Here is a 15,409-nt window from a genome sequence, read left to right as displayed (position 1 = left end):
AGAGGGCGCCTGGGTGGCTCAGTGGGTTAAAGCCTCTGCCTTCAGCTCAGGTCATGATCTCAGGGTCCTGGGATCGAGCCCCGCATCAGGCTCTCTGCTTCCCCCTCTCTCTGTCTGCCTCTCTGCCTACTTGTGATCTCTCTCTCTGTCAAATAAATAAAATCTTAAAAAAAAAAAAACTCTTAGTAGAGAGGATGTTAGATCCCTGTTGTGAAGGGTCTGATGGCAGCTAATTTCTCTTTTGCTTTCTTGATAAAACAGAAGAATCAAGGATAATAAGTGAAAAGAAAGTAACCCTTATAAAGCCCCTGGGAGCTGAGTTCCTTTGTTTCAAGTGCGTTGATGCAACATCCCCTGGCAGCATTACTGTGCCTTAGTGCAGGGACATTGCAGAGGGACACGAAGCCATCTGGCGTGTAACCAAAGCCAGCCTTCTGGAGGGCCCACATTTGGGGTCCTTCTTGTTTGATTTCATATTGTCTCCATTTTAAATTCTCACTTCAGATAACTCAGGGCTTGCTTATCAACAGTATCCAAAGTCCGTGTGCAAGGGCGCCAGGCTGCCTCAGTCAGTGGAGCGCGCTACTCTTGATCTCAGGGTTGTGAGTTCGAGCCCCACATTGGGCATAGAGAAATTACTTAACAAAAAATCAAAAAAAAAAAAAAAGTTTGCATATGTTGGAATCACTCTTTCTAAATTACCGTGGCTCAGGGCTATGTGAGAAGCTACGTGCAGCGGCTGTCCTGAGCGATCTCAGAGCTGGACTCACTGCACCTCAGAGAGCAGCTTTCCTGTGAAATTCGTGTTCTTGGGAAGTGTGCATTTAACTGTGGGCTGCCGGCTCTCCCAGGGCCCTTCAATCAGAAAGGAAGGAAGAAGTCTTGCTGACCTTGTGGGGCGCATGTGGGAGAGCTTGAGTGAGAGACGCTGTCACCGACCTTTTTTGTCACACAAGTGGCTCAGCTCAGTCAAGTTCAATACTGCTGCCTAAGCTCTAAACCAAGAATTTAAAAATAGAGTGGAAGTAAAATGCAGTAATCTATTTTTCACTGAATGTTAATTAAGCAGGGTGCCAAGAACAAAGGGCCGAAGATTTATTTTAGCTACATGGACCCTGAAACAGTGTGTGAAAGTTGCTTTGGGGAGTAATTCACTGAACTAAAACTTTCATGACCTAAACATTCCTGAAGAACTACTGTGTTTAAATCACCTTGTACAGTACTCAGTTTGAATCAAATCCACCCAAAATAAAAGAGACTCTGTCTAGGTCTTAATTAAATAAAGTTACTCCGCCATGGACTTCGGTTATAAGGACTTTGGACTTTGTGGGATCTTTTGTCTCTGATGAGAAACTAGGATCACTTCATCAAATTTCATTTCCATCTTCAGTTTTTAAACACAATTGTTTGAAGTCTGCTTTACTTTATTCTTACTTAATTCCTAAGAGTTTTTTTCACACTGAATATTTAAGTTTATAATAATTAGACAAACTCAGTTTTTATTTTTCCAAATCCATTATTTATAAAAGTCCAGTCTTTATGTAGCTGCATATATAGGCAGTTCATTATGAAACAAATGTGAACTTTCCATTGGGTAGGTTGTCTTCAAAAAGCCTCCAATACTTGGATGATTTTTCCATGCAAATCAGCATGTTTTTCTGACTTCCTTCTGTCATCATGTAACATATAATCAGGGAAGTTATTTTCATGTTATAATAGTCTAAATAAAGCACAGAAAGGAATGCAAATTTTTTAAAATTAAAATGTAAAAAAGCCTTATAATTATGGATCAAGTGTACATCCCTGGGACTCACTATTACTCTTATATTTAGAATGAATGTGAGCCCTAGAGAACTACTAGATTCATCAGTTGTATTCTATATTATATGTTTAATCTCAAAAGTGTAATTTCATCACTAATAAATAAAAGTGTGTGCATCTCCACAAATAATGTCTGGCTTTCCTCCGTGTTGCACCCACACCTACCAAGTACTGTCATTTTCTTCAAGGCAAAAAAAAAAAAAAAAGTCAACATTCTTAGAGAACGAGGATGTAATTCAGTAATTCATAAATTGTTGTCATTGTTGTTCTCTGATATGAACTTTATCTTCCACTGCCTGTGAGCATAATCTCACCAAAGTTCAGTCTCATAAATCTTATGCGGAGAAAACATAAAAGCCAAACTGAGATTTTTCCAGAAAATAACTTGAAAGGAATGTATTGTTTCCCTTTCCTAGTCCTCCATTTATAGTTAAGTATAATAAGGCATATGTTCATTTTAATGTCAGTAGCTATAAGTCTAAAAATACTTTTCTTCTGTCAGGTTGTTTACTATGTCTCTGCCTGGTCCAGCAGAAACAGACATAGACCGGCAGCTCCCTGGTGCGGCATTAGGACCCGGTAGGCTGGCCACTGAGTGCGGGGGCAGCCCGGGCGCAGGTGACTGTCCCAGTGGCAGTCCCGGACACGCCTCCAATAGAAGTGTTGACTATAGCAGGTCCCAGTGTTCCTGCCGAAGTTTAAGTTCTCGCTGTGATTACTCAGAAGACTTTCTCTCTGAATGTTCAGAAACTGCTCTTAATAGAAAGTATTTAGAGAAACCCGTGATAAAAGAGGAAAAGGACGAGAAGAAAAAGTACGTCTCTAAAATCTCCCAATCTAAAGGTAAGACGCAGTCTTTTCCAAGTAAGACCAAATTTCTGTTTCCAATAACATTTTTATTCAATGCGCTAGTATTTTAAGTAGACCACATTCCGTTTTATTATCCTCCCACATTTGAAATGTGTCTGTATAAGTGAACTTTTATAGAAGGAATTAGGAAATGGAGAAATTAAGAATCCTAACAAGACAGCAGGAAGTTAGGCTGAAAATGTAAAGCCTAGCCCTCTTGCCCATCTCACCCTCCTGGAGCCCACGAGTGAGGCTGGTTCCGTTTTTAGTTAACAGGTGGCCTCGTTACAGACACTTGGATCTCACTGGCTTCTTGCCTTTCATCTCAGCTGAAGAACCAATGTTTGAATTGCCAATGAAATGTAAAAACCTGTTTCAACACCCCAAGAAGATGGGCTTCAAGTGCGGTGAGGCAAAGGTCATCCTTTGAAACCGGGGTGGTTCCAAAGGCTGTTGATAATGTCACTCCCTCGCAGACTGTCCGAGTACTGACACCATCCATTCCTCACTGTCCAAACTGGAAGGAGCCTGGTGATATCCTAACCTCATTCCCTGCCTCCCTGCCTGGACCGTGATGACTCCCTTCCGTTTTAGGCAATCCTGGGCTTATAAATACCCCTAATAGAGAAATAGCTGAAACGCTCTTCCACTGTGACCACCAGAGCTGCCCTCAGTCCACAACTAGAAAAGACGTTCGCCTGTAATGCTAGATGTGGAACACACCTACCGTCACCTTCACCCCGTATCTCCCACCCCCGGCCTCCTGTGACCAGGCGTGCCTAGGACTCCCTGTGCTACTTCTGAATCATCTTCAGGCTCCCTTCTTCTCAGCTGTAGGGTAGGGATTCTTAATCTAAGACCCATGTCTGTGAGTCCCTTGAAAATCTTTGCATTTTTTTGTGTCTATTTACATTTTTAAATTTTTCTAGGGAGAAAGGACCCATGAGCTTCTACCAGATCCTCAAAAAGCTAAAAGCCCCTTTCCCAGAGAGGTGGGAGCCTTATACTCACAGGCAAAGGCCCACAGTAGGACATGAAAGGTCCAGTTCCTTCTCTCACCTAGGACTCTGTCAAAAGAAGTCTGTTTGTGGCATTTGGAAGAGATTATCACAATAGAACCCATATCGTGGGTAGACTCCATGGTTATAATCTCTTATCCACATTTGTAATTTATAAAACTCTGAAAATCAAACATTTTCTATACCTGTGGCACCCAAACTGATTTGGCAACAAAAACCTGATTTGGACTAACATGAGACTGATCTTTATTCATTTCACTTAGTGTGAAGAGTCCTATATTTCACAAAAATATTCTTTGATTAAAGTCTGCTGTCCCCAACCCTACAGGGAGTACTATGGAAAACACTGTACATGCAGCAGAATAATAATAATAATAATAATAATTCAGAAACAGTCTGGCCCCAGGGTTTTATGACAGGGGTCATGGCTCTATACACTACATTTTATATTGATTCTGCACTTTTGTGGGGCTGCATGAAAAGCAGTTAACATTTATAAAACTATTTCTATAGGAACTGAACTGTGGGTTCTAAGTGCCTGATAACTTAACTTCTAAAAATTGTTTCCTCATTTATTCCACAATTATTTATTGAGTGTTTTATGCAAGATACCTTGTCATAAACTGGGGCCCTTCATTAAGAGTAGTTTAATCATTAGGCCAAATCTGCCTCATTGTATGAAATGAGATAGAAATTGTAAGAGATACTTAACCCTAGCAAACAAACTGAGGGTCGCTGGAGGTGGGTGGGGGATGGGTAATGGGGGGACGGGCATTAAGGAGAGCGCCTGACGGAATGAGCACTGGGTGTGTGTGCAACCGACGAGTCACTACATTCTACCCTGCAATTAATAATACACTACACGTTAACTTAAAAACAAAAAAGAAATTGTTAATTTTGTCATTCTTACAGGTGTAGGTTAGTGTAATGAGATACAAAATCATTAAGGACTAAACCCTGTTTCAACTTTCCATAACCTTAATTAGTATCCAAATATGCATAATATGTAGTATGAATTTATTCTATATCACTCAAACACAAGTGGTGTATTTACCTTCTGAAGGGGACCAGTCTGGTTCATCCTCCCCCAAACACCCACTAAGGTAGGCAGAAGATGCAATCTCGGGCAGGTTTGGGGGGTGGAGGAGGGTGGGCACCCTTACACAGATGAGATCACCAGAGAAGGGTTCTGGTCCTTCATTCTCATCACTTATGTGCTCCTTGTCCAAGCACACTAAGAGGCTGATACTTCCTGTTTTCAAAGCACCCATACTCCGGATGCACATTTCCTCCTGGGGCCTTGGCCAGTGCTCCCAGGGCCACCAAGATTCGTCCCAGGCAGCCACTCCTTCTGACTCTGCCCTCCCATCATGTGAGTGTAGCATAAGACAGGGACAGAAGTCTCCACTGCCCACAGAACCCACCACCCGTCGTCCTTCTAGTCAGGGAATCCCTCTCTCCACCAGGTCACACCACCCAAGAGTGTAAAATATTCTAAGCTGGGAGTCAGGCTTCCAAGTAGAACATGAAGGACCTGACACCCCTGTTGTAATCCAGCCCAACCCACATTGCCTGGGTCTGGGGCTCCCCTAGCCAGCACCCAAGGTATTAAATTGCCTGGTGTCCCAGTAGGTGTCCTGGAGTCAGCCCTCCACTTTCCAATTTTCAGTGTACTCAAAAACCTATTCCAAAATACTCAAATATCCAACCAGAGCCCTTACGAAATCATTCCTAGTGGGACGATAGTTGTAAAGCCAGTCCATCAATTATTGGTATGATGCGGATACTATGATCGTTGTCACCGTCTAGTCTGTCATAGTCACGACTGAAATGCTTTATCCCCGAAAGCATCCTGTTTCTGCTGGCTCACTTCCATCGCAGGCAGCACCCCCTTCCCACCACCCATACCAAACATGTTAAGCTGAGTCTCAGATGATGTGTGCACACTTGAGCCAATAGCTTAATGTTCGGACTCCAGTGACATTGGCCACTGAGTGCTTTCTCTCTCCGGGATGAAGACCATGTTTTTCTTAGATCCTAGAATCTAGTTTCAGTCTCTCTCAGAATGTGGATATAATAATACACACGCACACACACACATACACACAGACAGTGTGCACATATATGTACATAAGCGTCAAATGAATGCACGTGCGTATGGGACCTGGGTTCTCTGTCTCCCCACCCCCTAGCTGTGTGCCCACCGGTAAGTGACTTCACAAAGCATCGGTTTATTCATCTTTAAAAGGGGATAATAACACAGTGACGTTACATATACATTTGACATAGTCAGTGCAGTTATACAAGGTTGGTGCTCAGAAGTTGGGTGTAATATTATTTAGATACATTTTGTTTAAAATAGACTTCTGAATACAAGCCAACTAACTACTTCCTTTTAAGTCCAGTCCAAAGTAATGGGGAAAATTGTCTATGTTGGACTTACTGAGAGATGGACTATCCATACAATTCCTCTAAGCAGCTCAGTGGCTTTCTGGGTTGTTGTTTTTTTTTTTAATATATGAGATCATCATATGTAACACTGGATTCTAAGGTTGTTCTCAAATTTCTTTATAACATATTATCAGAAGGGTTATATCAGAAAGTCTACATAAAGCATTTAGTTCGATGCTTAACACACGGTAAACCCTTAGTAAATGATATCTATTATTATGGCTTTTAGTATAGCTTTAATAATGGAAATAAGCATAAGTTTTCCAATCAAAGAAGACCTGGTTTTCAATCCATGCTGTGTGTCTTTGTGGTTATGGAACCTTGGACAAATGACTTACAGTCCTCAGCTGTTAAATAGACTCCTGCTGACCCTGAGTGAGCTATGAGGTATCCTGCATATGAAGTCCCTGCCCTAGAGCATGGCTATTCATTACATGTGTTCTTTCCGCCTCTAGTTTGCCTGTGTACGTGTGCACAGGTGCGGGGGTGGGGGAGGGGGGACACAAACGTGCATATCTGCCTCCGTATGCGTATTACTAGTAACAAACTGGATTGTCTGCTTACACAGGCCAGAAGGAAATCTCAGTTGAAAAAAAGCACATCTGGAATGCACCACATTTACATTCCCAAAACAATATGATTACCCAAAGAAGAGACGCTATGACTCACCGCATACTGTCAGCAAGGCTTCATAAGATTAAAGAGCTAAAAAACGAAGTAGGTGATATCCATCGTAAGTTGGAAGTCACAGTCCTAGAAAACCAGTTCTTGAAACAGCTTCAGCTTAGGCACTTGAAAGCTATAGGGAAATATGAGAATTCACAAAATAATCTACCTCAAATTATGGCAAAACATCAGAATGAAGTAAAAAATTTGAGGCAGCTACTTAGGAAATCCCAGGAAAAGGAAAGAAGTGCATCTTGGAAACTTCGAGAAGCCGACAATGAGCTGCTCAAGACTAAAGACGCCTTGCAGGCCTTGCAGAAGCTTTCTGAAGACAAAAACCTTGCAGAGAGAGAGGAGCTTACTCAAAGACTGTCTGTTCTTACAACAAAAACGGAGGCAAATGACAAAAAAATACAGGTCCGTATTTCAGAGGCCTAGAAATTGTAATGTCCCAAAATGAACATGGAGAGGGTGTATGTGCATCACGCTTATGCCTGTGCAGTGAAGTATTACTAGCTGCTTTGCTGCCAGGCCACACCAGTGATGCTGCCTAAGGAGGGGGTCGGGGCCAGGGGCAAGGGGAGATGTTCCTTCTGTGGTCCAGTGAACTCATTCTGCGGCTGGGCTCGTTTGTCTGGAAATGACCATTCTCTAAGCTTGTTGGTGTGCTGGAAAGGTTATTGGGTTCGTTTGGGTTGGGTTGGGTTGGGTTGGGCTGGGTAAAACCTCTGCGATGCTAACCTTCTACTTTAAATTGTTTATTAAAAGCCTACTTTCGTAAAAGCCTGCCCCCTGCATCTCTCCCATCCCTCATATTCCCCGGTCAGTTGTCTTCTCACTACTGCCAACATTGTTGGTATGTTCGAAACAGAAGTGTTTCCCGGATAATGCTCCTGGGAACAGGGAGGGGAAAGGAACCACAATCATTGACATGAATGCATTGATCTTCCTGAAGGCACATGGTCATCAAAGGCTCAGGGACTGCACCATAAGAGATGATTTGGGAGAACACTCCGATTCTACTGAGAATTCTGCCAATGTTATGTTAGTCCTTGGTCTCTATGGACAGGCATAAATTTTTAAAATTTGTTAATACTTTATTATATGATGGTAAGAGACCAATTTTTTTATGAACTTGAAATAAGAACATATCAAGCTCATTTCATGTACTTTCTTATCGGTAATTTCCTCTTTGGTAAAAATCTTCCTCTACTTTTAAAGACAATTTTCTCCCATAAAATGAGCAGCCTCATTTTCAGTCATGTAATTTATAATCCAAAGTTCTATTATTTGACCTTCTAAGTAATATTGGACCCATCTTAGCATGTGTCTGTCAGGGAAAAATAAATGTATTTTTATCTCATCTACATATTTTGACATATATATGTTAAGTAGTTCATGTTTTATGTCTGTAACCAAAATCAAAAAGAATTCAAGAACTATCTTCTTATCAGATGCACTTGGTCATATGGGAAATTTTGTTGGGTTGTAGGGCATTTGATGGTTGGAGAAAATGCTTATGAGCCACAACATGTAGTATTTTTTTTTAATGTTAATAGTTTGGGGACTGGAATTTTTAGGATTATTTCATCCTTCTAGCTTACCATATTGCCCACTTTTCTTTAATGAGAAAGTATTAATACTATAATGGGGGAAAAAAGAAAGAAAAGGCCTTTGGGCCAAGCCTTTGTCAAAGTCCAGACCAAAGAGTGCTGTGAAGTGTGTAAACCTGGTGATTCACAGACCTGTACCCCTGGGGATAAAAATATATGTTTATAAAAAATAAAAAACTAAAAAAAAAAAAAAAAAAAAAAGTCCAGACCAAAGAGTTCTGCAATAAAATTATCGTGCTGGAGAGGATGGAGAGGAGGTGCTCACAGACCTGTGAGCCCTGAGTGCCGATGGCCGTGGTGCCGGCAGAGATCTGGTCTTAGAATTCCTTCCTCCTTGAGGGGTTGGGGTGGTCTCTGCAGGAGCTTCCAGGGTCAGTCAGCTGAGACTCGAGCCCTTACGCCTGCCCTCCAGCAGCTGAGGCTTGACAGAGCTCCTGAGTTCACCTGCCACACTAGCAGATCTCCTCCATGTGAGCCCAGCCACTTGGGTTGAGTTTTAAAGATGGCATTGGTTTGGCTCCATAGCTCAGGGGTTAGAGCACTGGTCTTGTAAAGATGGCATTGGTTATATTTATTTGTTTTCAAGAAATGTTCAAAGGTCGTTTGTATTTTTAAATCAAATTCCAGAGTGTAAAAAAACATTAGGTTCGAAATATATTGATTCTCTAGAACTGGGATCTAGGGTTTTTTGGCTTTTGTGTCTGTGTGTGTAGTTACATTTAGTTCTAATATATGGCATGCACTAAAATTGTTAAAAATTCACACTTCTCAATAATGCAATTACTGCCATTACAATTGAAGTTTTTTTTAAACAATACTACATTGGTGACAGAAGAGTTGAAATATATACTGTTTTCAGAGCTTGGAAAAACAACTGAGGTTGAACAATAGAGCTTTTAATCGGCAGCTGGCCATTGAGACCCGGAAGACGGTAGCAGCTCAAGTAGCTACAAAGACCCTGCAAATGGAAGTAAAACGCCTTCAACAAAAACTTAAGGTACTTCTTTTAAAACAAAATATAACAAAATTTGTGAAATTTTGCTTCCCAAAAATATCAGAACTATTCTTTAAATCATTTAACTTCAAGAAGCTAAAAAAAAAAAAAAATCTATTTCTCAAATTAGCTTTTTGTCCCTACAATCATACGAACAGATAGAAGATCTGAAATTACTCGGATGAGTTCCCAGCCTGGTGAATGCGTGCAGGAGGGAGAAAAATTAAATCTCTCAGCGATTCCTCAACAAAACCCTATTAACATTCTCCTTCCATCCCATGAATTAATATTATTTTGTTTTGCTATCATTTTAATGGAAGCCAAACTAAGTTTTTTTTTTTTTTTTAATTACCTTTCATGATTAAAATAGGGTGAGTAATTGTAGTGGCCCACAGATTTATTTTAAAGTCTCTCTTGGAAATGTTTGCAAACCAGTTCTGTTTCATCTGGAAAAATGACATTACCTTTTATGATTCATGGTCATCCCTGGTCATGACCCCCTTGGGAATAGAAGGAATAGAAATAGAAATAGAAGGAATAGAAACTTTAAAGATGTTTTAAGTGTCCTGACTGCCTCGGTCACTATGGCTGCATAACATACTACTCCACAATTCAGTGGTGTAAGAAATGAGAATATTAATTCTGTTCACGAATCCACAGTCTGGGCAGGGCTTGCTGGAACGAGCTCACCTCTGCCACTCTTGGCATCAGGTAAGGTGGTTCAAAGATGGGCGCTGGAATTCTCGGAAGTCTCACACATGTGTGTGCAGTTGGTGCCGACTGACAGCTGAGATCATGCCTGGGGTGTCAGCCAGAACCACCCACATGTGGTGTGGCTTCCTCACAACACGGCAGCTAGGCTCCAAGGAGAAGAGTGGAGAGATACAGACAGAGAACCAGTCACATAGCATCTCTTCCACCACATTCCCTTTGTCAAGGCAGTACAAGAGGAGGAGCAATGGCTTCTTGATGGGGAGTCACCAGGTTCTGGGAGAGTATGGGACCAGAAATGGGATCAGAAATATTGCTGAACCAATTTTAGAAAAATGCAGTCTGCCATATTAACGTAAATCATTAATACCTGAGTTTGGGAGAGCATGGTCCCAAAGTTCAAAATTTCTGTTTCTGTACTTTGAAACTCATTTTCTTCTCTTTTCCTTTTTTTTTTTTTTTTAAGATTTTATTTATTTTGGGGCAGGAGAGAGAGAGGGAGATGGCGAGCATGATCGGGGCAGTGGGGCAGAGGGAGTAGCAGACTCCCTGCCAAGCAGGGAGCCCAATGTGGGACTCGATCCCAGGACTCTGGGATCATGACCTGAGCTGAAGGCAGACGCTTAACCAACTGAGCCACGCAGGTGCCCAGAAATTCATTTTCCAAGTCATCCAGCAACAATTCTAGACTCTGTTCCATTTCTAAAAGTAAGGAGATAGAATGTCAGTCTTCCACTCCCAAATGAGGTACTACACCTCCACCCTACATCCAGGCTACAAGCTCACCCCTATCAGTGTGGCATTGTCTATTAAGATAGTTTCCTGGGGCACCTGGGTGGCTCAGTCGGTTGAGCAGCTGCCTTCGGCTCAGGTGGTGATACCCAGGTCCTGGGATCAAACCCCACATCGGGCTCCCTGCTTAGCGGAGCCTGCTTCTCCCTCTCCTACTTGTGCTCTCTCTCAATCTGTCAAATAAAGAAATAAAATTTTTAAAAAACTATATTTCCTATCTTTTGGAAGCCATCTATCCTGATCTTAATATGGTTCTCCACCATGACCCAACTTCCCATTGAACTCTAACCTGATCGCCTATGAGCTTGTGAGTAGTCTTTCCTATAAATATTCCCCAAACATTCCATGAGCATTCCTAAATGTGGATTTTCCTTCTTATTGCCTCGCTTGATTAACTGATTGACCTCAACTACACAGGTATCTTGGATTGCGTTCTGAACCTGTTGTCTTTGATTTTGAGTCTGTGGAGGGCACCCCAGGCTTGAACATTTGTTCCAAGCCTGTGGGAAGACTGTCCTTCCCATGACTTCCTTTTGCCCCCAGCCAGCCCTGCACCAGCACCTGTCAGTCAGCCGTTCTTACCCGCCTTCTTCCTGCTCTCTGCTGCTGAAGCACATACTCTGCCTTTCAAGGAGCCGGACCAAATCAAAAGAAATAACTGAATTTTCCAGATGATCAATGCTTGTCCCTCTGATCATTAAAAGCTTTCTTGTCTTAGCCAGTAGGGGTTAAAAGAAAAGAAAAGAAAAGAAAGAAATCTAAGATTTCTACATAATATCCTTCTTAAACATAATATCCAGAATAAACTTGATCAATTTTTCATGGTAACAAACTGTCCCCATCACTGTTCTTTCTTGCTAAACGCACTAGCACAATGAGAAAGAAAGAAAAAGAGAAACATACTGTAACCTTTTTGCTCCCAGAAACCTTTACTTCCTTACGAGCCCCATTCCCACAAGTAGGAGGTGAAAACAGGGACAGATACGGAGATTAAACAGAAGCTTGTCTCAGTCTGTTCCATTTAAAACCGGCCCTAGTATAGGTTGTCTCTGAGGCTTGCAGCAGCTTTCCCCAACCCCATCTCCCATTTCTCAGTGGAGATAGCATCTATGCGGAGCGGTGCACACTTTCTGTTGGTAAAAGGAGAAAGAGGCCCCTGACCCTCTGGGACCTCTATACCTAGTTCTACTGAGAACTGACTAGTCTTAACTAGCCAAGCCCACAGGATCTGTCTGGTGTCTACTGAATATGGCTGGTGAAACTCACAGCCTCTTCCCTGTGGGTCAAATCTTGGTGATCTTCATTTGTTGTCTGTTGATGCCAATGCCTTGAGAGCCATCTGTTGTCTGATCCTTGGCTAGAGCATCGATCCTAAAGTATGTGCTGTGGGATCACCTGGGTTGGTAATCTTGAGGACTGGGGAACCAGTTTCCTAGCTCTCCACGCAGCTCCCCTCTGTGGGGTCCCACTCCTTGTGGAAGTGAGGGAACCACTATCTTCGGCCCTTTGCCTGGACATTGCATTTTGCCTTTTCCACTTACCACTTGGCAATGCCATGTTACCCTAACTCCACGCTAACCTGGGGGCCTGATGAAGAAGTTTGAATTGCCTGGGCCATACCAAGGTCTCCTGTGCTGAGAGTTTCCCAAACCTCAGAGTTGTTTCTTCACCCCCTTAATATTTCCGAGGGGCACAAGGAGACCAGAACCCCATCCAATCTCTCTCTCTCTCTCTCTCTCTCTCCCTCTCTCCCTCCCTCTCTGCCATCTCTACCCCAACCCTCCCCTCGGCCTCTTCCTCCAGGCTTTCCTGTCTAGTCATGCAGTAGAAGACACCCTTCACTCAGATCCTCCTTTGATTGTGGTTTCGAATAAACTTGGTGGTCTTGAGTCTAACGGGCTTGCCTCTTGATGCATGTGTAAGAAGAGCATTTGTGTTTGGTGCTTAATGAAACCTCCCGGTTTTCTTTCCCTCAACAAGCCAGGATTTCACACCTTTTGTTTTGCCAAGACTTTAAGAAGTCAATACTTTTGGGGCACCTGGGTGGCTCAGTCGGCTGATTGTCCGACTCTTGGTTTTGGCTCAGGTCGTGATCTCAGGGTCATGAACAGAGAGTCTGCGTGGGATTCTCTCTCCTTCTGCCCCTCCTGCTTGTGCTTATGCTTGCTCACACACTCTTTAAAATAAAAAAAAAAATCCTTAAAAAATAAAAATAATAAAATAAAAAGTCAATATTGAGATTTAAAGCTGAACAATAATGCCTTTGTTCTGGGTTTTACCCGCCTGCACGTACTGTCTAAATGCAGACCTGTCTAGTAGAACTTCCTGTGATGGTGGGAATGTTCTGCCTGCCCCACCAAACTGTGTGGTCACTAGCCACAAGCAGCTACTGAGCACTGGAAACATGAGTAATGTGACAGAGGACCGAACTGTTCATTTCATTTTAATTAGTTTAGATCACAACATGGCTAGTGGCTGTATTGGACCATGAGAAAAAAACCAGCAAACTTCACAGCACAGACCCCGGGGACAGAAAAAGTACAGTGAAAGAAGCTGCCTGGGGAGAGGGTGGTGGGGTTATACACACTGGGGAGGGTCTGTGCTATGGTGAATGCTGTGACGTGTGTAAACCTGATGATTCACAGACCTGTACCTCTGGGGCTAATAATACATTATATGTTAATTTAAAATTTTAATTTAAAAAAAAAAGAAAAAGAAGCTGGCTCACAAAGCCCTCAGCAATATTGTCTCCGTCACAAAATTTGTTGCTGTTAAGAAGTACTTTTGGGGGGTGCCTGGATGGCTCAGATGGTTAAGTGTCTACCTTTGGCTCAGGTCATGACCTCCAGGTCCTGGGATTGAGCCCTATGTCAGGCTCCCTGCTCAAGGAAATTCTGCTTCTCCCTCTTCCTCTGCTTCTCCGATCTGCTGGTGCTCTTGCTCTTTCTCAAATGAATTAACAAAATCTTAAAAAAAAAAAATACTTTTTGGTGTCAGGAATGATATAGAATGTTATGGCTGATTTCTGTTTCTGCTAGCATCTGCAGATTTTATTCAAAGAATACTGAGTCCACTAAAATTGTTTTATAGAAGAAATCAAGGCTGATAATAGCAAACATTTATAGAAAATTTGGTATTGTGGTTCTCTTTAGGAGAAGGATCGAGAGCTTGAAATTAGAAACATCTATACTAGTCGGATACTTAAAAATTTACATGACAAAGAAGATTATCCAAAAGGTACATTTTAATTACTTTTGGTCCAAATCTATTTTTAAGGATGTAGTTGTATTTTTCTACTTTATATCATGCCAATAATGGATATTTTAAAAATTGTCTTACTAGGTATTGAAACATGTTGTGATTCTAGAAGAATAATGAGCTGTGGTACATGGTGGAACCAGTAGGCGGGCAAAGACACGCTCCCCTGCCCCTCCAGCCTCTGCCAAGTGCCCACGTGTCCTCACTGCAGGCGGGCCAGGAGCCCCACTTTCCAGCTGGGAGCAAAATGTCTGCCAGACAGTGAACTGAGCACATCTGTTGGCCAGTGTGTGGGTTTTTTAAATCATCATTTAGGTACAATTTGCCTAAGTAAAATGCACCCATTTCCAGTGTGCATTTCGGCAGGTTTTGACAAAAGCTGCTATGCATGTGACTAGCAGCCCAGTCAGTATAGAATCTCCCCGTCCTCCTGAGACAAACACTGATTTCCTGTCAGAGCAGCTTCCTTCGCCCCCTCTGGAACTTCCTGAGTGGAGTCACAGCAGGTGCTCTTCTGTGTCGGCTTCTTCTGGTCAGACTAATGCTTTTGAGACTCACCGGTGTTGCTGCTGCCATCACTCGTTGGTACCTTTTCATTGCTGAGTAGTATTTTCCCTTCAAGACGGGTCATACTTATCCAGCCCTCCCCCAAGATCTAACAGCATAAGACTCATCAAAAGAGCTACGATAGGAACACTCAGCCCTGGTTTGGTAGAAAAAGCCACTCTGTGCTTACTTGGTTTTTGTTGCTGGGTTGTTGGTTTTTTAACTGAAATTCAATTAATTAACAGATGGTATATTATTAGTTTCCGAGGTAGAGTTCAGTGATTCATTAGTCTTATAGAACACCCAGTGTTCATTATCCCACACGCCCTCCTTAATGCCCATCACCCACTTACCCCTTCCCCCCACACCCTCATCCCCTCCAGCAACCCTCGGTTGGTTTCTTATGATTAAGAGTATCTTGTGATTTTTCTCCCTCTCTGATTTCATCTTGTTTTATCTTTCTTTCTCTTCCCCTATGATCCTCTGTCTTGTTTCTTAAATTCCACGAGTGAGATAGAATTGTCTTTCTCTGATTGACTTACTTCACTTAGTATAATCCCCTCTAGTTCCATCCATGTCGTTGTCATTCTTTTGATGGCTGAGTAGTATTCCATTGTGTATAAATACGTCTTTATCCATTTATCTGTTGATGGAAATCTGGGCTTTTTTCATAGTTTGGCTATTGTGGA

At 42.3% G+C, this 15,409-nt stretch overlaps 1 protein-coding gene across 1 annotated transcript in view; it reads left to right on the top strand.

The window, feature by feature from the left end:
- LCA5L (lebercilin LCA5 like) overlaps positions 1–15,409 on the top strand; it is a 40,257-nt gene that overhangs the window by 18,618 nt on the left and 6,230 nt on the right. The window contains exons 1-3 of the mRNA XM_059392364.1: positions 6,709–7,223; positions 9,279–9,416; positions 14,069–14,153. Of these exons, the coding sequence (XP_059248347.1) occupies positions 6,777–7,223; positions 9,279–9,416; positions 14,069–14,153 (670 nt within the window). The 5' untranslated portion in view covers positions 6,709–6,776. Of the gene's footprint in view, positions 7,224–9,278; positions 9,417–14,068; positions 14,154–15,409 lie in introns of the transcript that reaches the window.

The sequence above is a fragment of the Mustela nigripes genome, chromosome 2, assembly GCF_022355385.1.
Source record: "Mustela nigripes isolate SB6536 chromosome 2, MUSNIG.SB6536, whole genome shotgun sequence".
NCBI classification, from domain to species: Eukaryota; Metazoa; Chordata; class Mammalia; order Carnivora; family Mustelidae; genus Mustela; species Mustela nigripes.
This window is presented reverse-complemented; position numbering and strand designations above follow the sequence as displayed.